This window comes from Erpetoichthys calabaricus, chromosome 4 (genome assembly GCF_900747795.2).
Source record: "Erpetoichthys calabaricus chromosome 4, fErpCal1.3, whole genome shotgun sequence".
In the NCBI taxonomy this organism is placed as follows: domain Eukaryota; kingdom Metazoa; phylum Chordata; class Cladistia; order Polypteriformes; family Polypteridae; genus Erpetoichthys; species Erpetoichthys calabaricus.
In genome coordinates this window covers 63,128,454-63,151,035 of record NC_041397.2, presented here as the reverse complement: position 1 = coordinate 63,151,035, position 22,582 = coordinate 63,128,454, and the positions used below count along the sequence as shown (strand labels likewise).

Here is a 22,582-nt window from a genome sequence, read left to right as displayed (position 1 = left end):
GAAATAATAATAATTTTCAAATGGCATGGAAAAAAAATCAGTACAGTACCAAAGTAAGACCTGTTTCTCGATAAGTATCTAAATCATTTAATAGGTCTAAGCTGTGTTGTACATTTTATTTTACCCAATTTATGTTCTCTAGAGTGTAGTACTGTTGGTCCAGGTCTCTCTATCTGTGACACTATTGAGTCTTTCTTGGAGAGTATTTTAAATTCTGCCCTGAATCACACCTTGGATGCAGCACAAGCTCCTGGCACAAGCACAGTATCTTATTTTGCTGCTTACGTGTTTTGCCTTTGAGCATCCATACAACATGTTCAGTTGATCATGTGTTTGTGCTGGTGTAGGTGAAAGGTGAGTCCTACAATGGACTGTTACTTCTTCCAAGTTGATTCCTGCCTTCCAGTCAATGCTTCTTGTATAGTCACAGCCCCTGAATACTTCACATTGTATTAAGCTGGATTGAGAATGCATATACAGTATATTTTACATTGAAGTGATAACCTGACGTAAATCAACAGAAGTTTGTAATGCCTGCTAGGAAATTATTAGGCTTCCTAAGGGTGGATGTAGATCCAGGTCGTATAAGCACCACCTTTCTAATTAGCTAGAATTTGGTAAAAATCACACAGAGAATAAACTAATTTATTTCTGGAAATTCTGTATCTTTTTTTCTTTCTTTTTTTTCTGACACTGTTACTGTATTTTTGAAAACTAACTCGCTGTAGAACTCAAGTATGGGTTTTGAGTTGCAGATGATTGTAGTGCATCCCTGCTATATTGTTTAGAAAAAAAAATCTGAAAAATATGTCATGAGCTGCAGACTGGAAAATTGCTGTTATGTTTTGTACATAGTACAATCTAACTTTTGATAAGAAAGAGCCATTATTCAAAAATGGTACATTATTAAAGGAGTGCCTTCCCAATAGGTTTATGAAGTCTGGCTGATTCCTGAAAGGTTCTAATTAAGCTATTAGGCCGCTGGGTCACAAAGCCATTTTGAACAAAGAATGTACCATTACTTCAGGAAATGTTTATATTCATAAAAGCAGCAATCTGTGGGAATGGAATAAAACTTTGGCCAAGCCTAAAACAGTTGTGTTTAATTCTAAATTATCTTCCAAGATATTTAAAGAATATAAATAGCTTACAGATCTTATGTGCATTTTCCTGTGTAGTTTTCTTTTGGAGCTTGAGTGTTTTAAATGCATCAGTCCATTTTCTTATTAGGCAAATATTCTGTAAGACATGGATTCACATGGGCAGTTTATTTGGCATTGTTGTCATCAGCAAATACAGTTTACATTTTAAAATTAATTGATAGGTGCAAATGAAGTGTCACTTTTATGAGATATGTAAAATGGACCGGGTGTTTTTTTTTTTTTTTTTTAAGCACCCAGAATTAATAAGCATTTTCTTTGCACTTTATATATTGCTTTATTTGGAGTCCAATTGCCAAGAAAAATGATACGAGCATTTACAAACTGCTATTTGGAAGTTAGTTCACCTTGATCAGACTGGTTTCCTGTAGTCTTGTCATGCTGCAGACAATATCTACTGCCTCCTTCATATTGTTAATTATTGTCTAACTTTACGGTCTCTAGCTACCTTTCTCTCGCTACATGGAGAGAACAATTTTGCCTATAAGAGCTGGGCCTTTCTGTTGTGGGTGTTAGGTTTGAAGTATTTCATTAATATAATCAAGAGTCTCTATTCCTTCCATTCATCTGTTATATTTATCAATTCTATTATCTCTCCACAATTTCATATTTATAAGAGTGCTCGGCAAGGCTGTCCTTTGTCCCCCTTTCTTATTAATCTTTAGTCTCTGCTCAATACCTTTGTATGTTGAATCTGATCATACCCCGATTAATATGTAGAATGTCCACTAGCAAAATGACATATTCTTGGTAATGCCTCCTCAGGTCTCCACATTCTTGTTTAGTTCCTTATAGGACCGTGTTAAAAAATAAATTTATCCAACTCACCTTTTTCCCCTTAAATATACACTTCCAGTGGTCCCCTCTTCCACCTTTGGCACAGGCATTTGTAAACTAGTGCAGGACATTGATGTTATCAGCTACTACAATATTTTTAAAAATGTAAAGCCAACTCTAGACTCTTGTCCCCTTTACCCCATCTTTCTGCTCTTGTTTAACTGTTATTAAAATAATGATGGTCTCCTGCCCATTTTTTCTGTAGTCTCTGGGCATTGTGTTGTGTGAAAAGACACCTGGGTACATTTGTAAACTGGCACAATCACACTTAAGTGTTCCATGATGAGACCTTGAAAATCAGTGGAAACTCCTTCTTGCTTTCTCCCTGGAGTCATTTAGATATTGTTTTAAAGGTATATTTGATAACTTGGGGCTCTGTACATTCCAGTTGCTAATATTCAGGTTGCTTCTTTCTTCCTTTTCAGTTACCTCAGGCTGAGATCAGTTTTTATGATTTTTTTTCCCTTGTGCCATTTCACCATATTTATAGCCAATTCCGATACTGCATAACACAGAACAGCCTATAAATCTTAATTTCTGTACTAATTTTGTCAATTTGAACTCCCATCCTTTTCCACTTTGCCTTGGAATATCACTGTAAACATATCACTTTTTTTTCTAGTTCACAAATCCCATTCATCAACATATTTAATTCAAATGTGTATACTATCTGTATATATCACCCCATAAATGTTTTACTGTTTGTCTGACCACTGAACCATAAATAATCATTGTTCTTTAAATATACTTGGCATGTTTCCCCATATGTTTATCTACAGCGACCCTGAGAAAGTCACATAATCAGACTTTATTCCAATAGTGAAGATATCTATAAACACTTTTATGAGTTGCCTTGGGATAAATTTGTCCAGCAAATACATAATTGTGGAAAAAGCCTGAATGAATCCATCAACAGTGTTACTGGGATCTTGCAAGAAGCCCTTGCATTTAAAAAAATATATAATAAATGTGTTCCACTCAGTAGCATTTGTATATAGTGAAATATGGGTTTCTTTATTTGTTCTCTGTTATACATTTTTATTGGTTATTGAATATTACATTGGTGAATGTAAAACTGACAAGATTGATTTCACACATTTCATTTTGAGCTTCACGGCAAAGGCTGTGAATACTTATGTACATGTCCTTTCTCAATTTTTTTATTTTTAATAAATTTGCAAAAACCTCAAGTAAACTTTTTTCACGTTGTCATTATGGGGTGTTGTGTGTAGAATTCTGAGGAAAAAAATGAATTTAATCCATTTTGGAATAAGGCTGTAACATAACAAAATGTGGAAAAAGTGATGCGCTGTGAATACTTTCCGGATGCACTGTAAATCTTGCAATAGCAAATGTTAGAAAGGTAGCAGAAGGCTTCTCTGACAGACAAGATTTTAAAATCATGTTGTTACAAAAACAGCTTAAATTAAAATATCCTGAATTATTTTGAAATTCACAAATACAACAATACAGATATAATGATGATTGAATTGTTATTTTTAATGTTGATTTTATGTAGTGTTTTTCACTTACAGAAAATGTCAGAGAATAAAATTAGAATGTGGACATAATAAGATAAATCAGATTATCATTCTTAATAAACCCTATGATAATAACATCTCCCACAACCTGATGTTATACTGGGTGAATTGGCATTTTTATCACACATTAAATTCAAGTCTTGCATTGTAGTTTGATATTTATAAATGCCAGTACTAGTTTACTTAAATAATAGTTGGGCAGCTACTTGATTTACATATTTAAATTTTAAATTTGCTGTTACTATTAGTATTTACGTATTTTATATTCTATTACAGAAAAAGGCAATATATTTTCCACTTCAATAATGAAGTTGTAATTAAAAAGCAGGTAAATGGGATTTTTGTGTTTGCTGTTGTATTGAGGTATCAACTAGCACAATTTTTGACTGGTATTGGAATTGAATATAAAAATTCCGGTATGGTGGCATCCCTACTCTATATTCACCTGGACAGCACATCAAAGGAACAATGTTGGGGCACAGATGTCCTGGTTAGGGCTGCAACTAATGATTATTTTGGTAGTTGACTATATCATTCAATTTTCTTTTCAATTAGTCACGATTATTTCATGCCTAACTATTTTGATGCCTGCGACCTGTGGTTGCACATCCTATTCAGGGCTCCAGTGCATGTCTTACCTCATCTGCTCACGTCTGTCCACCTGTGAATGTCACCCTAATGTCTCTGCATTAACATGATTAAAATTAATAATAATCAAATTAAAATAACAACCAGTGAAACATATGAATTTGAAAATAATCAGATGTTTTTATATTAGTCTGACCATCATAATAAAAAAGAAATACATTAAACAATACAAACTAAAGTGCACATAGTCTTTAAACAAAAAAAGTGCATTTAACTTAACCAAAAATGGCCACTGGTGTGTCTTAAAGTCCAAAAGTGTAAATAAAGCTTCAATTCAAATAAAATAAAACAATAATGTACAGTTTATAAAAGATTCAGTCCATATATTCCTGATTGCAGTGCAGGAACGTGAGCATGTCAGCATGTTCTGGTGTGAGGCTGGCTCTCTTCTTTGAGATGACGTTCCCAGCTGCTGAGAAGAGACGCTCAGAGGGAGTAGAGGTAGCAGGAATCCACAAGAATGATTTTGCCAATGAAGCAAGAGTGGGATACTTTGCCTCATTCGCCATCCACCAAGACAGTGGATTTTCTGTCTTTGAAATGGGCTGCTCTCCAAAGAACATCAACACCTGGCATGGGATAACAGATAAAAATTAGCCAGTTGGCTACATCTGAAATGTTTAATATTGATAAGTTTAATATGGACTATTCTTATTTCAATAAATAAATCTTACTTCATTAGTGATCAGTTGTTCGTGAGCATCATCTTCAGTGTTCTCTTTGTCGCTGTCTGTTGAGTCACATCCAAGCAGTGAATCAAGAGCTAGTAGAGATCTATTTGAAGTTCTCTCAGCTGAAGTTGAAGCACCCTCATCATCTGGTGCTGTTGCTACTTCGTGCCCCGTGGCAAGCTGGTTGTTTTGAGTAATACCTCCATTCATGGACTGGAGGGCCAGAGCCTCTGTTTTGTTCTGAACACTGAACCTCTCTTCTGGTTTCAGGAATTTCAACTTTCGAAAAACGTGGGTCTAGTGCAGTTGCAATGATCAGTTTGTTTGAATCATCTTTTAAGGTGACCTCTCTTGACCAACGTGCGGTGATCTCCTCTGAAGCAGCTGCCCGGGAGGCCTGCACAGCAGCTGTATCATAAGCAGTGTGGGTGGATTTCAGAAGCCCTTTGACCAGTGGAGGCAGAGCAGAGACAGTCACATAGCTTTCCTCACTTAAGTAGACTGTAGCACATTCAAAGTCCTGGAGAGTTTAACCAGCTCCTCTAAAATGATACACTGATCTGCTTTGAGGTCTAGGTGTTGTTTCCCTCTTTGTGTTACTGTTGGGTCAGACAGAGTTGCAGTCAGCGGCCATCTTTGCTCCAGGAGGCGAGTTATCATATAATAAGTGCTGCTCCACCTGATAAAGACATCTTGGACAAGTTTGTGCTCCTCGGTCCCCATCTGTTTTTGCTTGGTCTACACCTTGCTTGAAGCCAGTTCACTTAGTTTAAAGTGCTCTACAAGACACCTTGTTGCTCCAAGTGCTTTACTGACCTGAGGGTGTTTCAGTGCATTATTGATCACCAACTGCAAAGTGTGGCCTGCACAGCTGACAGACATCCACCCATGTTTTTCCTGCAAGATGTTAGCAGCCAGGACAACAACGGAGCCATTGTCATGAACAACTGCCACAATTTTGCTTGGAGGGATCTCAAACTTCTCCACAGCCTGCTCAATTCATGCGGCGATGTTTGTCTCAGTGTGCCGTTCTTCTAATGGCGTGGTTGTGAGGCTGAAGCTAATGAGCTTCCAATCATCACTTATAAAGTGGCAAGTAATACCAAGATAAGCCTCTGTGGCAACACTGGTCCAGGCATCAGCAGTCAGGGCAATCTTGTTCTTGGCTGATTTAAGAACAGTTTTCATCTGAGTAATAGCAGATTCATACTTTCCCTCAATGAGCTTTGTAAAATGAGTTCTGGAGGGTAAGGTGTAACCTGGATGAAATTCGTTGATCATCTGCTTGAAGCCCTGATCTTCAACCGTAGATATAGGTCGCATGTCATTGACAATCATGTTCAGGATGCTTTCTATAAACATTTCAGCCATTTGAGCAGTGCAAGAGCCTATCTTCAGGATAAACTCGTCTACACGCCTTTGCTTAGTACCACTGAAACATAAAGAGCAACAGAGAAAGATGTTTAAACCATCACACTCTGAAGGAAAAGTGTTGTAGTTTATCATGTAATATATTATGCCAAAATAAAAAATTACAGACTAAAATATGTAACAAGCTAATTACTGATATGCTCCAAAACACAAGTTACCTAACGTTAGTTAGAGATGGTTTACTATTCATATGAACTCAAATATTATACGAGAAAAGAAGAAAAAAAAACTAGGACAGCTCAGCTACTCCTATTCACTCATTTACTATAGCTCCAACTGAAATTATATTCACTTAACTATCATTGTTGAAACCTTGATATACACATTAGAGTACAAACATCAATGTTAACATGTGACACTGACTTTACTCGCTAAAACTTATCTGTCAAGTGACGGCGGCATCACAGCTCCAGGATGCTTGCATTTCACGTGCCCTTGCATTGCGGTGGTGCTGCCGTGAAAAGAAAGCTCCGCTTTGCATAATCTAAATTCAACTTTTTTTCTTTTTCGGTGAAGTGCTCCCACACTTCAGAAAGTTTCTGTCTCAATTTTTTTCCATCTCCTTCCCCCTCCTCTCTTTTTCTTCTCCTCACACTTTCTTCTTCGTTGGTAGGACTGTATGCAGTCTTGACAAACAATAACAAACAATTCTGCCCCAGATGTTCATGTAGACGTTCATTGCACTTACAAAAACCAATGTGGTTCTTTGTGACTGAAGCCTCTATTGAAGGTTCTGTTTATGACGCGTCGACAATAAAAAATCCGTGTCGTCGATTACGTTGACTAATCATTGCAGCCCTAGTCCTGGTAAATTAGTTTTTGAAAGCTATAGAGAAAAGTTGCGGTTTTCTCTAATCAATGGGTAATTTTACATTTCACTACATTAGCATGCCATTTTGACAGTGTATTGTTTAATTATTGTTTCAATTGGTAAAGCTGTGAAGTTAATATACTTTGAGGATTTATGTTTTCTCATTTTTAGGATTTTGCGATTTAAATTTAACAACACTCCATATTCTTAGTATAATTCTTATAAGGGACTTCAGGTGAAGGAACTACTCTTAAGGTTTAAATTAGGAGCAATATTAAAAACTGAGTGGAAAAAAAAACAAAATGGGTTTTAGAAACTGCCTGTTTTCGATATTTTTAAAGTGTTACATTATCTCAGTTATTTTTTTTTCTTCAACATTCACATGCTTTGTCTTAAAGTAACATTTTATGGTTTTTTCATCTTTGGTGCTAAGAACCCTTCTGATATGTCTTTTGTTTACTTTCTCAGCAAAGAGCCCCAGGGAAGATCCTTTTTGATCTAGTGTGTATCCACCTGAATTTGATTGAAGGGGATTACTTTGGAATGGAGTTCCAGGACCACCGTAAGATGAGAGTAAGTTGATTGAATCTAAATTTCAGGTTCACCTTCTCTGGGAGGTACTTTCTGCAAAAAGGAAAATGAAAATTATAAAATGCAGTCTCTCTTTTGCAATTTCATTTTCAAAGCATTAGAATACCTCCCATACACCTTCAAGCTCTGTAGCCTCAGTTTTTTCATTTTTTTTTGCTTACTGAAGTTGAGTATTTGTTTAATTTTTTCTTTTTGGATAAATGTTTGTGTTTATTACTTGTGCCATTAGTTCACTATAATGATTCATGTTTTGTTATATAAATTGCCTTTTTCATTGTCTAATTGGTTATTTTGGATATTACTTTGATCCTTTATGCTTTTAATGTATATTTATCCTTAATGCTTCATATTTCATTCCTGGTTTTAAAATGTTTCTTTACTAATAATAAATTAGTTCCAATACACAAAATCACCTAGTGATCATGTAGTAGTGGGTCCTACCACAGCCCCATCACAGAACACCCACCCACACTGGACCAGTTTAATGTCATAGTTAACCTATGTTTGGGATGTAGGATCCCAAGAAAATCCACACAAACAGTGACCTGGCCAGGATTAACCTCCAGACTCCTAGAGCATAGAGAATCAAAAATATTCCATCCAGAAGTTTAAAGTAATGTTTTTTGGTATTCTCGACATGATCATAGGCTTGTATCAACCCTCTTCTGAAACAGTTTATATTAGGCAAGGCTTTTATGGCACTTGTATGCATGGCCTGATGATCTTATTTTTTTTCACATACAAGTAAAGGCTGTATGTTCAAGTTGACACTCAATTACGTGACTAGTAAGCTAGCAAGGATAGATCCTGCATGGACCAGATAGCAATAGAACTCTTCCCTGTATGTCAACTTTATTTATTTTTATTATGAGAAGATCTTTGATAGTGTGGATAGGGAGAAACTCCTCCAGCATTATGGTGTGCCAGTCAAGCTTGTCAGCATCATCAGGAACCTCATATGAGGGACTGATATGCAAAGTAGTTCATCAAAAGCAATTGAAAGAGGTATTTGAAGTGAAAACAGATTTCAGACAAGGCTGTTTGTTGTTACCTTTCCTCTTCCTGCTTGCAATTGATATGATTATGAAGACAGCCATGGTACAGAGAAGGAACAGGATCCAGAGGACAACTTGGACACAGCTGGATGATCTTGACTGTGCTGATGACTTGGTCCTACTGTCGCACACATAGCAGCAGATGCAGGAAAAGACAAACAATGTGGCTGCCACCTCTGCTCAAATTGGGCTCAACATAAACAAAGGAAAGAGCAAAATTTTCAAAGTGAACACAAATAGCTCTAGCTCTATTATGGTGGAGGGTGAGGCATTAGAGGAGGTGGAAGCCTTTACCCATCTGTGCAACAAGCAAGGCGGAATGGAAGCTGATGTGAAAGCTAGGATTGGCAAGGCAAGAGCTGCATTTCTACAACTAAAGAACATCTGGAGTTCCAAGGAACTGTCAGTACACACCAAACTCAGGCTATTCAATACTAATGTCAAGGCAGTCCTACTTTATGGAACAGTGACTTGAACAGCTGTGACATTAGTCAAGAAAGTGCAAGTTTTCATCAACAATTTCCTAAGGAAGATCCTCCAGACACGCTGGCCTGACACCATAAGCAATGACGACCTCAGGAAGAAAACAAACCAGCTTCTTGCAGAAGATGAAATAAGGAAAAGATGATGGGATTGGATTAGACACATTCTCCGCAAACCTGTAACCATCATCTCCAGGCAAGCCCTAAAGTGGAACCCTCAAGGAAAAAGGAACAGTGGTCGGATGAAAAACACCTGGTACCGTGACCTTGTGGCAGACATCAAGAAAATGAGATTTACTTCGAACCAGTTAGAAAAGACAGCCCAAGACACAGATGTCTGGAGATCCCTTGTTGATGGCCTACGCTCCAGGTGGAGTAGCAGGGCGAAAGTGAAGTGATGTTATGTTCTCCTTAATTTACATACTGTGGATTTGCATATTCATACACACCAAAGTGACCTATCAATTCCCAAGGTTGGTATCATTTACATTTGAAGTTTTATTCCAGAAAACAATGTGAAAATCATAAGTTCCAGGACCACCAACTGCAATTTTTTCTTTAAGAAAATTTTTGTTAGAAGGAGTGCTCAAGTGCTGCATTCTTTCTATTTTTAATTATAATTTTGCATAGCTCCCTGTATATTATTAAACAATGGATAAAAAACTGAAATACAGAAGAGCAACATACAAAGCAGTATGCATGGATGAGTGCCACTGCTGTTTAGTTTTTTTACAAAGCTTCAAGTTCATTTTCCAAAGGATGAAGGTTCAAGGGAGGTGAATGATTGCATACTGTGCTAACTAATCACTTTTTCAGTAGTCTACCTAAGGAAAAAAGTCGATGAGTGAAATGATTAAACTTGTCTGTTCATTTATTTACTTTTATGATTATAGAATACCTGCTTCTGGATGCCATGATGTCTCCTTAACTCAACAGTCTTCTGGCTTTTCTGGGAATGTGACCTTCTATGTGTTGATTTTGCCAAATGCTGCTGATATAAGTATTGGCATCTCACAATTCTGAAATGAATAAATATTTTGTAGCTGACTTTCTTATTAGTAATTTGTGGCTGTTCGTGACCATTTTGACTTCCATTTTTGGCACTGTCAGAGGCTGGGGCTTTGGATGTTACAGCCAAAGGTAGCTGTGTCTAGTTGTTTGAAAAACTAGATACTGTTTGAGAGTTTAGGAGTTTTTGGTTCTTGAGGAACAGTATTTTGAGCTGGGCAACTGAGCAGGTCTCCTTGTGAGAGATCTATGATCTACATGTTGTGCAGTCAAATCTGTTGGGCAGGCTAAGGCTTTTTGTTATGTTACGGCAGTGTATTTATTACTTAGTTTTGTTCTTCATATTTAATCATTTTGTTTGTGTATTTTGGTTCACTATATCACTGTTTTTGATACTATCAAAATGTGTCTGGACAATAATATTGTTTCCACAGCCACTCCCTTAAACACTATTTTCTGTCACGTGTACATTCAAATTTAAAGGTTGTTAGTTAGAATAAATACACAAAATAAAAATGTAAGGTCAATTGGTAGTAATGAGCAGATTGAAAATAAGTTAGCAATATATAGTGAAAGTCAGAAAAATGACACCTTTTATTGGCTAACTAAAAAGATTACAATATGCAAGCTTTGGAGGCAACTCAGGCCCCTTTTTCAGGCAAGATTGATTACATGTTGCCTGAAGAAGGGGCCTGAGTTGCCTCGAAAGCTTGCATATTGTAATGTTTTTAGTTAGCCAGTAAAAGGTGTAATTTTGCTTGACTTTTCACGACATTCATAATGGCTAACACAGTACAACACACTAGTACTATTAGCAATATATATATATATTATAAATATCATCCAGAGCACTGTTTCAAGTCTTGAAAAAAAGGACATTGTCTGGAAAAAGCGAACATCTGGTCAGCTGTTGTCTGTTCATCTGTCTGTCTGTCCGTCTATCTATTCATTTAATTATTTGAAAACTGGATCAATATATCAACTCTGACTGTACTGTGGGGAAAAAAAACCTGTCATAAACAGATTTACACTCAACTCTATGATTTCCTTCTTTAATCCAGCCATGCTATGAGCCCAACTCAGTCGCCTTTTAAAGAGGGAAGTGGGTGAGAGCGGACAGAAATGGGATGGAATTTTGTCAGGGCCACCCGAAAGCAAGGCAGGAAGGTATGCTGTAGATTCTGTTTTGGACAATCTCCTAAACCATCTCCTCCCCTCGATGGGCTTTAGATTTCAAACATTATCTTGTGATAAGACATCAAGGCCTTCAATTAACATATACAGTACTGTGCAAAAGTTTTAGGCAGGTGTGAAAAAATGCTGTAAACAAACAATGCTTTCAAAAATGGAAGTGTTAATCATTTATTTTCATCAATCAACAAAATGCAGCGAATGAACAAACGAGAAATCTAAATCAAATCAATATTTGGTGTGACCATCCTTTGCCTTCAAAACAGCATCAATTCTTCTAGGTACACTTGCGCACAGTTTTTGAAGGAACTCGGCTGGTAGGTTGTTCCAAACATCTTGGAGAACTAACCACAGATCTTCTGTGGATATAGGCTTCCTCACATCCTTCTGTCTCTTCATGTAATCCCAGACACACTCGATGATGTTGAGATCAGGGCTCTGTGGGGACCATACCATCACTTCCAGGACTTCTTGTTCTTCTTTACACTGAAGATAGTTCTTAATGACTTTGGCTGTATGTTTGGGGTCGTTGTCCTGCTGCAGAATAAATTTGGGGCCAATCATACGCCTCCCTGATGGTATTGCATGATGGATAAGTATCTGCCTGTATTTCTCAGCATAGAGAACACCATTAATCCTGACCAAATCTCCAACTCCATTTGCAGAAATGCAGCCCCAAACATTCAAGGAACCTCCACCATGCTTCACTGTTGCCTGCAGACACTCATTATTGTACTGCTCTCCAGCCCTTCGATGAACAAACTGCCTTCTGCTACAGCCAAATATTTCAAATTTTGACTCATCAGTCCAGAGCACCTGCTGCCATTTTTCTGCATCCCAGTTACTATGTTTTCGTGCATACTTGAGTCGCTTGGCCTTGTTTCCACGTCGGAGGTATGGCTTTTTGGCTGCAACTCTTCCATGAAGACCACTTCTGGCCAGACTTCTCCGGACAGTAGATGGATATACCTGGGTCCCACTGGTTTCTTCCAGTTCTGAGCTGATGGCACTGTTGGACATCTTCCGATTTCGAAGGGTAATAAGCTTAAAGTGTCTTTCATCTGCTGCACTAAGTTTCCTTGGCCGACCACTGCGTCTACGATCCTCAACGTTTCCCGTTTCTTTGTGCTTCTTCAAAAGAGCTTGAACAGCACATCTTGAAACCCCAGTCTGCTTTGAAATCTTTGTCTGGGAGAGACCTTGCTGATGCAGTATAACTACCTTGTGTCTTGTTGCTGTGCTCAATCTTGCCATGACATGAAACTGTCTTCCACAACCTCACCTTGGTAGCAGAGTTTGGCTGTTCCTCACCCAGTTTTAAGCCACCTACACAGCTGTTTCTGTTTCAGTTAATGACTGTGTTTCAAACTATGTTTGACATTGATGATCATTTGCACCTGTTTGGTATAATTGGTTGATCATACACCTGACTAGAATCCTACAAAATCCCTGACTTTGTGCAAGTGTACCTATAAGAATTGATGCTGGTTTGAAGGCAAAAGGTAGTAACACCAAATATTGATTTGATTTAGATTTTTCTTTTATTCGCTCACTTTGCATTTTGTAAATTGATAACAATAAACAATCATTATTTATATTTCTGAAAGCATTCTTTGTCTACAGCATTTTTTCACACCTGCCTAAAACTTTTGCACAGTACTATATATAATTGTATATAATCATTCAATTATTATATATAATCACATACATAATCATGTATAATTACTGCGTTGCTCTAAGAATTATACAATGTCCCCGCTATGTACAGCGCAGATCTCATCGGAGGCTGTGCCGGAGTACGCCCTCTGGTTTCCTGACTGTCAGTGTAATTCCTACCATCTGTTCTGCTCCTGGATATTCTCTCAGTGGATCAAGTGCGAGGGGTGGAGTTGACTTTGATAACCTTCACTCACTTAAATACTTATGTATGATAAAGTTCAATCAAACAAACCGCGAAACACCTTCAAAAGGCTTCATCAAGATGGCCTTAATAAACGTTCGGTCCATAGCCAATACAGTAATCCCTCCTCCATCGCGGGGGTTGCGTTCCAGAGCCACCCGCGAAATAAGAAAATCCGCGAAGTAGAAACCATATGTTTATATGGTTATTTTTATGTTGTCATGCTTGGGTCACAGATTTGCGCAGAAACACAGGAGGTTGTAGAGAGACAGGAACGTTATTCAAACACTGCAAACAAACATTTGTCTCTTTTTCAAAAGTTTAAACTGTGCTCCATGACAAGACAGAGATGACAGTTCTGTCTCACAATTAAAAGAATGCAAACATATCTTCCTCTTCAACGGAGTACGCGTCAGAGAGAGAAAAGCAAACAAATCAATAGGGCTGTTTTAAATATGCGAAGCACCGCCGGTACAAAGCTGTTGAAGGCGGCAGCTCACACCCCCTCCATCAGGAGCAGGGAGAGAGAGAGAGAGAGAAAAACAAAGTCAAAAATCAATACGTGCCCTTTGAGCTTTTAAGTATGCGAAGCATCGTGCAGCATGTCGCTTCAGGAAGCAGCTGCACACAGAAGGTAGCAACGTGAAGATAATCTTTCAGAATTTTTAGATGAGCGTCCCTATCGTCTAGGTGTGCGAACAGCCCCCCTGCTCACAACCCCCTACGTCAGCGCAAGAGAGAGAGAAAGTAAGTTGGGTAGCTTCTCAGCCATCTGCCAATAGCGTCCCTTGTATGAAATCAACTGGGCAAACCAACTGAGGAAGCATGTACCAGAAATTAAAAGACCCATTGTCCTCAGAAATCCGCGAACCAGCAAAAAATCTGCGATATATATTTAAATATGCTTACATATAAAATCCGCGATAGAGTGAAGCCGCAAAAGGCGAAGCGCGATATAGCGAGGGATCACTGTACATTTTTATTTTAAATTATTTTTTTATGTTCCATAATCTAGACTTTCTGTTTACATCAAAGACTTGTGTTGGCGACTCTGTTTCTGTCCATGCTCTTTCTCTTTCTGATTGTTACTTTTTTAGCTCACCTAGAATCACTGGTCGAGGAGGTTGGCTTGCTACTGTTTTTCAGAATCGTTTTAAGTAAGACTTATGACTGTAGACAATTTCTGCAATTTAGAGGCTCAGCTGTTTAAATTGATCTTACAAATCCTGTATTGTGTGCACTGGTTTATAGACATCCTGGATATAATAAAGATTTTGTCCAGGAGTTCTCATAGTTCTTTTCTTTAATGGTTTCATGCACTGTTAGAATGCTGATTCTAGGAGATTTAAACATGTTTGTTGTCCGACAAAATCCCTGGTTAAAGAGTTTCTGGATCTTGTGGACTCTTAATTTTACTCTGTTGGTGTCAAGTCCCACACATCAGAGAGGACATACATTGGACTCAGTTCTAACACTTGGCCTCTCTGCAAATAACCTGGAGATCTCTGATTCCAGCATTTCTGATCACTTTGCAGTTGTTTTTGAAATTAAGTTTTTCAGTCTGCCCATCAATTTCACTAAAGCACAGCGCCATTCACACAGTATAAATGCTGACACATTGTGGCAGTTCTATGATATCTTCTCTGAGTTTCATTTACTCTTGGTGTTAGAAGTCCTCTCTGTGCGTTCGTATATTACTAGATGTCATTTGTAAGGATACTCTGGATGTGGTCGCACCCTTAAAGTTAAGGAGAGCCAAGGTAAAAGCCAGTGTTACTTTCAGAGCTATTAGTCTAATAGTTGTGGCTATTATTAACAACTGTCTAAAATCTGGTATGATTTCAAGACAGGTTTAAACTTGCAATTGTTCAGCCTCTGCTGAAGAAGTCCACTCTTGATTCTACAGCTCTTTCAATCTATAGGTCTGTTTCTAACCTCCCATTTTTGTCCAACATATGGATATAGTGTTTTTTTTGTAGTTACTTTCATATCTGGATAATAACAATTTAAATGATGTATTTCAATCAGGTTTTAAAAAACTTCATAGTACTGAATTGGCTTTGCTGAAGGTGAAAAATGATATTCTGTTAACTTGGGCTCTTCTGCAATCTTAATTTTATTGAATCTTAGTGTGGTATTTAACACAATGGACCATGGAGGTCTGTTAAAATGGCTTGAGGATAAATTAAGCATTCAAGGCTGTGTATTGAAATGGTTCAAGTCCTACCTTAAAGATAAGTTCCCATCTATGTTAACAGACATCCAGCACATCTCACCAGATATGTCAGCCAGCACCTCTCACCCAAGCCGTCCCTCATGGTTCTATTCTAGCTCCTTCTCTTTTTTCCTTTTATCTGCTCCCCCTAAGGACCATCTTACAAAAACATAATGTTGCGTATCATTGTTATTTTGGTGATAATGCAGCTATACCTCAAAGTCATTCCTGACAATATCAAGGATATTAAATGTTGAATGGCACAAAATTTCCTACAGTTTAAACAATTATTTTTGGTCCTACCACATCTCAAAGTGAACTTTATTGTCATCTCAACCATATACAAGTATACAGATAGACAAAATTGCGAAGCTCAGGGTCCACAGTGTAACAACATGAAGTGCAAATAATAAATTAAAAATAAAATTTAAATTTAAATTTAAAATTAAAACACAAACAAGACAAGACATTGTGCAAAGACAAGAAAGAAGTAGCAGCAATATTGACTTGTAGTTAGCAATATGAACTGATGCAATGTATAGTATTTGCAATCTAGATACATAAATATAGTCAATAGATATGTAATATAATAAATAAATATTAAATAATAGATATAGATAATACAGAAATTATCAGTGTATGATAATAGTTGTTTAAGACATTTGTAAACAATTACAGGTCAGAATGTTTCATAGCAGAAGGATATCAAGAGTGTCAAAATACTTAAAGGTCAGTATGAGTTGAACCTGCACTCAGTTAGGCTCCTTGGCAGCAATGATTCATAATGATGTCAGAAACCTAGGTATCATCTTTGAGTTGTCACCAAGTTTTGAAAAACAAGTTTCCACTGTTGGAAAGTCCAGTTTTTACCAACTGTGGCAAATTTTTAACTAAAGTCCTTTCTTTCACAGAAGGACTTTGAAACAGTTATTCTTGTTTTATTACATCTTGGCTAGATTATTGTAATTCCTTATATGTGGGACTGTCCAAATCTGCTTTGTTGCGCCTTTAGCTGGATCAAAATGCAGCAGGTAGATTTTTAATTGGATCCAGAAAAAAGGATCATGTCTCCCCAGTTTTGCCCTCTCTCCACTGGCTACTTGTGAGGTGTCACATTGTTTTTAAAATTTTGTTTGTTTCTAAAGCCTTGTATGGTCAAAATACATCTGCAACCTCCATCACCCCTATGCGGCACCGAGAGCTTTGAGGTCATCTGAACAACAGTTCCTTGCAGTTCCAAGATCTGAGATCTAGGGGAGACAAGATTTCTCAGTTATTGCTCCTAGGCTAAACAAGGTTAAACAAACCTTCTATGATGAATGAAAATGTTGGACGGCGTTTTCCCTTGCCCAGACACTGGTCACCGGGGCCCCCCTCTGGAGCCAGGCCGTGGAGGTGGGGCTCGATGGCGAGCGCCTGGTGGCCGGGCCTGCACCCATGGGGCTTGGCCGGGCACAGCCCGAAGAGGCAACATGGGTCCCCCTTCCCATGGGCTCACCACCTATGGGAGGGGCCAAGGAGGTCGGGTGCAGTGTGAGTTGGATGGTGGCCGAAGTCTGGGACCTTGGCAGTCCGATCCTCGGCTACAGAAGCTGGCTCTTGAGATGTGGAATGTCACCTCTCTGAAGGGGAAGGAGCCTGAGCTAGTGCGCGAGGTCGAGAGGTTACGGCTAGATATAGTCAGACTCACCTGGACGCACAGCTTGGACTCTGGAACCAATTTCCTTGAGTGGGGCTGGACTCTCTACCACTCTGGAGTTGCCCCCGGTGAGAATGCGGCTTTGGTGGTTGCTGAGGCAAAAACTCGGGCGTGGGAGGAGTTTGGGGAGGCCATGGAGAACGACTTTCGGACGGCTTAGAGGAGATTCTTGTCCACTGTCCGGCGTCTCAGGATGGGGAAGCAGTGCAGTGTCAACACTGTATATGATGGGGATGGTGCCCTCAACCTCAACTCAGGACGTTGTGGGTCGGTTGGGGGAGTACTTCGAAGACCTCCTCAATCCCAATAACATGCCTTCCAATGAGGAAGCAGAGCCTGGGGACTCGGAGGTGGGCTCCCCCATCTCTGGGACTGAGGTCACCGAGGTGGTCAAAAAACTCCTTGGTGGCAAGGCCCTGGGGGTGGATGAGATACGCCTGGAGTTCCTAAAGGCTCTGGATGTTGTAGGGCTGTCTTGGTTGACATGTTTCTGTAACATCACATGGACATCAGGGACAGTGCCTCTGGATTGGCAGACTGGGGTGATGGTCCCCCTCTTTAAGAAAGGGGACCGGAGGGTGTGTTCCAATTACAGAGGGATCACACTCCTCAGCCTCCCTGGAAAAGTCTGTTCGGGGGTTCTGGAGAGGCGGGTCCGTCAGATAGTCGAGCCTCGGATTCAGGAGGATCAATGTGGTTTTCATCCTGGTCGCGGAACAGTGGAACAGCTCTACACCCTTAGCAGAGTCCTGGAGGGTGCATGGGAGTTCGCCCAACCAGTCTACATGTGTTTTGTGGACTTGGAAAAGGCATTCGACCATGTCCCTCGGGGAATCCTGTGGGGGGTACTCCAAGAGTATGGGGTACCGGACCCCCTGATAAGGGCTGTTTGGTCCCTGTACAATCGGTGCCAGAGCTTGGCCGCATTGCCGGCAGTAAGTCGAACCCGTTTCCAGTGAGAGTTGGACTCCGCCAGGGCTGCCCTTTGTCACTGATTCTGTTCATAACTTTTATGGACAGAATTTCTAGGCGCAGCCAGGGTGTTGAGGGGGTCCGGTTTGGTGGACTCAGGATTGGGTCACTGCTTTTTGCAGATGATGTTGTCCTGTTTGCTTCGTCAGGCTGTGATCTTCAGTTCTCTCTGGATCGGTTCGCAGCTGAGTGTGAAACGGCTGGGATGGGAATCAGCACCTCCAAATCCGAGACCATGGTCCTCAGCCGGAAAAGGGTGGAGTGCCCTCTCAGGGTTGGTAGCAAGATCCTGCCCGAAGTGGAGGAGTTCAAGTATCTTGGGATCTTGTTCACGAGTGAGGGAAGAATGGAGCGTGAGGTCGACAGGCGGTTGATGCAGCATCCACAGTAATGCGGGCTTTGCATCGGTCTGTTGTGGTGAAAAAGGAGATGATCCGAAAGGCAAAGCTCTCAATTTACCAGTCGATCTACGTTCCTACCCTCCCCTATGGTCATGAGCTATGGGTATTGACCGAAAGAACGAGATCGCGAATACAAGCGGCTGAAATGAGTTTCCTCCGCAGGGTGTCTGGGCTTTACCTTAAAGATAGGGTGAGAAGCTCAGTCATCCAGGAGGGGCTTAGATTAGAGCCGCTGCTCCTCCGCATCGAGAGGAGTCAGATGAGGTGGCTCGGGCATCTGATCAGGATGCCTCCTGGACACCTCCCAGGTGAGGTGTTTCGGGCACGTCTAACCGGAAGGAGGCCCAGGGGAAGACCCAGGACACGCTGGAGGGACTATGTCTCTCGGCTGGCCTGGGAATGCCTTGGGATTCCCCCGGAAGAGCTAGAAGAAGTGGCCGGGGAGAGGGAAGTCTGGGCATCTCTGCTCAAGCTGCTGCCCCCGCGACCCGACCTCGGATAAGCGGAAGAGAATGGATGGATGGATGCTCCTAGGCTTTGGAATGACCTGCCTTTCTACATCCTCTATCTAGGTTTTCAAAAGTTGACTTAAAACCTACTTGTTTTCTTCTTCCTTTCACTCTGTATAGTGGGATTGTGGGGGATGTTTTAATTGGTTGTTTTATTAATCCCCTTCTGTATGATTGTTTATATTGTGTTTATTTTAATTCTTCTTTCCATGGCACTTTGGCTTAACTTCTATTGTTTTAAATGTGCTTTTATAAATAAATAATCTAATCTAATCTTCAATTACACAGCTCAACAGGTGATATGTGTGTTTGTGTGGCGTTCTGGTTTGGTGCCTTATTGTGTACTGGTATGAGGTTAGGGGATTTTGGTTTGGGATATCCATATTTGCTTCGATGCAGTTTCATAAGCGGTATTGACGTCCGAAAGCTGTTACTAATACCAAAGTCAAAGTTTTAATACTGATCCAACACTAGTGTGCAGAGTGTCATTCGCATAGAAATAAATTCCCAGATCATACTATTTAATAATCTCACCAAGACGGAGAAGATACATAACAACAAGCAATGGGTCAAGAACTGAGCACTGAGGAACACCCTGCATAACAGGGACGGTTGTGGATTTTTGGCTTCCAGTTGAGATAAATTACAACCTGCGAGTTATATAAGACAGAAACCATTCTAATGCTGCATCTGTGAGACCTAAATAAGTCTGTAAATGTTGTTTGAGTACAGAGTCGACTGGAATGAATGTATGTGGGGCTCACAGCCCCATATCTTACAGATAATAAAGGTCAAGTTATGGTATTGGGTGGTCCAAGCTCTTGATGGATGGATTGACTTTTCTTTAAAGAATAATTGTTAAATTTATCAAAAATATCAGGTGAAGAAGATATTGATGAGACATTTAACAGTTGGAAGAGTTTATGAATGGTAGAAAATAGAACTTGTGGATTTCCTTCACTATTGTTAATAATGTTACAGAAATATATTTGTTTAGCTATGGACATTGCTTGCCTGTATGAATCCTTGTGTACTGAAAGACCTGTCTTTTTATAGAGATGTTCTAATTGCCTGCCATGCGCTTTAATAGTATATAGTTTGAAGTGAACCAAGGTGATGAGTGCATAAAAGAAACAATGTATGATTTTTAAAGGAGCAGCCTTCTCTAGTTCAGATGTTAAAATATTATTATAATAGAGGACCAAATTATCAACATTAGATGAATTTTAAACATCATGATATTGCATATATATAATAAATCCTTTAGAGAGGCTATGCTCTTTTCAGATGCACGAGAATGTAATTTTCCACAAAATTCTCTAGATCTAATGCTAAAACATTATTATGGTAGTGGACTAACTGGATCAGCATTAGATTCATTTGAAACATCATGATATTGTATATATAATAAATCCTTTAGAGAGGAAATATTTTAAGATGCATGAGAAAAATGTAATTTTTCACACAAAAAAATTGGTTAAACACATTATTTTTATCTGTGTAAACAAATAGGAATATGTATTGATGGATTAAACAATGTACTGTATACATTAAAAATCCTATGTCTAATTTTTTTGCAGGTATGGCTGGACCTACTTAAACCCATCATGAAGCAAATCCGAAGTAAGTAGTGCCCTGTGATTTAGTAGAGAGTGAAAAAGCAAATGAAACAGAAAATTTATAGGTTGCTGGGTTGGGCAGTTGGTATATTAATTTTCTTGTGCTGGTTTTGAATTGAACAGTGCTTCTATTTTTGCACAAGAAGATATCCCAGAGGAAAATTTGAAGGAATTATGTCTATAGCCAGGCTAGACTGGTTATCATTCATCCATTTCATTCTTTGCATATAACATCAAGTCAGGTCCAGGATCTTTAATTGCCCCTATTTGATACTGGATTTATTTTAGTGTTATAGTCTGCACCTTTTTTTTTTTTTTTTTTTTAATATTTTTACCGCTACTTATTTATATGTGTTAGGGAATGTTTGTGGTGCTAATGGACTCTCCAAGCTTTACAAAATGTTGTTAGTTATGTTTACCTAATTTCAAAGGTGAGACACATTACTGTTTATTAGACTGCAATTATGTACCTTTTGACCAAACAGCTTTTGAGGTTGTGAATTGTGGGTATATTTTAATTTATTATTATAGAGTTTTGTTTTACAGTGGTAGCATGTTGTTAAAAGTACTTTGCCATCTTTATAATAAAAATTACTTGATGTGGTTTATTGCCTTATATTCAAGCAGTCCTTACTTAGAGCTATCTGCTTTTTCTGCAGGACCTCGGCACACTGTTCTCAAATTTGTGGTGAAGTTCTTTCCTCCAGACCACACTCAGTTATTGGATGAACTAACAAGGTCAGAGCTAGATGGAATTCATACTGTCTGTATTGGTTACAGAACTGTTTAAGTTATGTGGAAAGTGTGTGTATCGTAAGATAGGTGATGGCACAATGAAAGACTGAAATGTTTGTCACTGTACATATGGATTAAACATTAAATATTTTCAAGACCCAGTGATATAACATCGATGTACTGCTGTAAACGTTTGGCTTTACAGCGTATTCTTATTACTGTATTTGTCTTAGGAAAACTGTCATCTTTCCAACAAACTTGAATATCGCTGATAAATTATGAAATCGCAATTGGCCAGGTTTGTTGTGAGATAGAGCCTCCTTTATTACAGTTAATGACCACATTGTGTCTATTAAAAAGAATGTTGTACAGTCAATGTGGGCAAGCTTTGTAGTGCTTTCTGAAAATGAACACAGAATAATGTAAAACAGATCATTTAGAGGAAATGAGAGCATTCTTGTTCCAACAGTTTTGTCTTATTGCACTGTTTAGCTTTTGGCATATGTCTTAGACTTGGCATCAACTGGAAGCAGAAATACTGACACATATTAATGAGTTGGATTTCCTGCATAATAGTATTTCTCTTCATTTACTTTCTTAGAAATAATGTACCAAAATGTATTTTAATTTTCTTGAGTTATCTTAATATAGGATATTGCACATTCTAAAGAAAAGTGTACACTTTTTTTATTTTAGCTGCTTCAGTATTGCATGGCAGTTCCTTTGCTGTCAAACTATGCCAAATATTCCTTAAAATCAAAACATGTTCAAAAAGAATTTTGGTGATATCACTTCTGACAAAATGACAAGCAATGTAATTCTTCCATAGTAGATCGTCAGCTTGGTTGTTCATTTTTCTACACTTCAGTTTTGCATTGAGATCTGAACTAACCCATAGTGCACTTTCTGTAAATGTGTTACAGTTCAGCTTATTTTTAAATAGTGACATTCTCATTACACATTCCTGTAGTCTAATACCGTAACTTGTTATTAATATACTAACATATTCAAATAGACTCATACATTTTAATGTTTTATACAGTTTCTGGCACAATGCTGGTGTAGGAATGCCAACTGATAACAGCAGATGGAAAAAAATGGAACTG

At 38.8% G+C, this 22,582-nt stretch overlaps 1 protein-coding gene across 4 annotated transcripts in view; it reads left to right on the top strand.

Annotated features, from left to right (window-relative positions):
- Positions 1-22,582, top strand: part of farp1 (FERM, RhoGEF (ARHGEF) and pleckstrin domain protein 1 (chondrocyte-derived)) — a 324,030-nt gene that overhangs the window by 176,618 nt on the left and 124,830 nt on the right. For all 4 annotated transcript variants that reach the window (XM_028799538.2, XM_028799536.2, XM_028799537.2 and 1 more), the window contains exons 3-5: positions 7,568-7,672; positions 20,703-20,745; positions 21,401-21,479. In XM_028799538.2, coding sequence (XP_028655371.1) covers positions 7,568-7,672; positions 20,703-20,745; positions 21,401-21,479 — 227 coding nt within the window. The remainder of the gene's footprint in view (positions 1-7,567; positions 7,673-20,702; positions 20,746-21,400; positions 21,480-22,582) is intronic.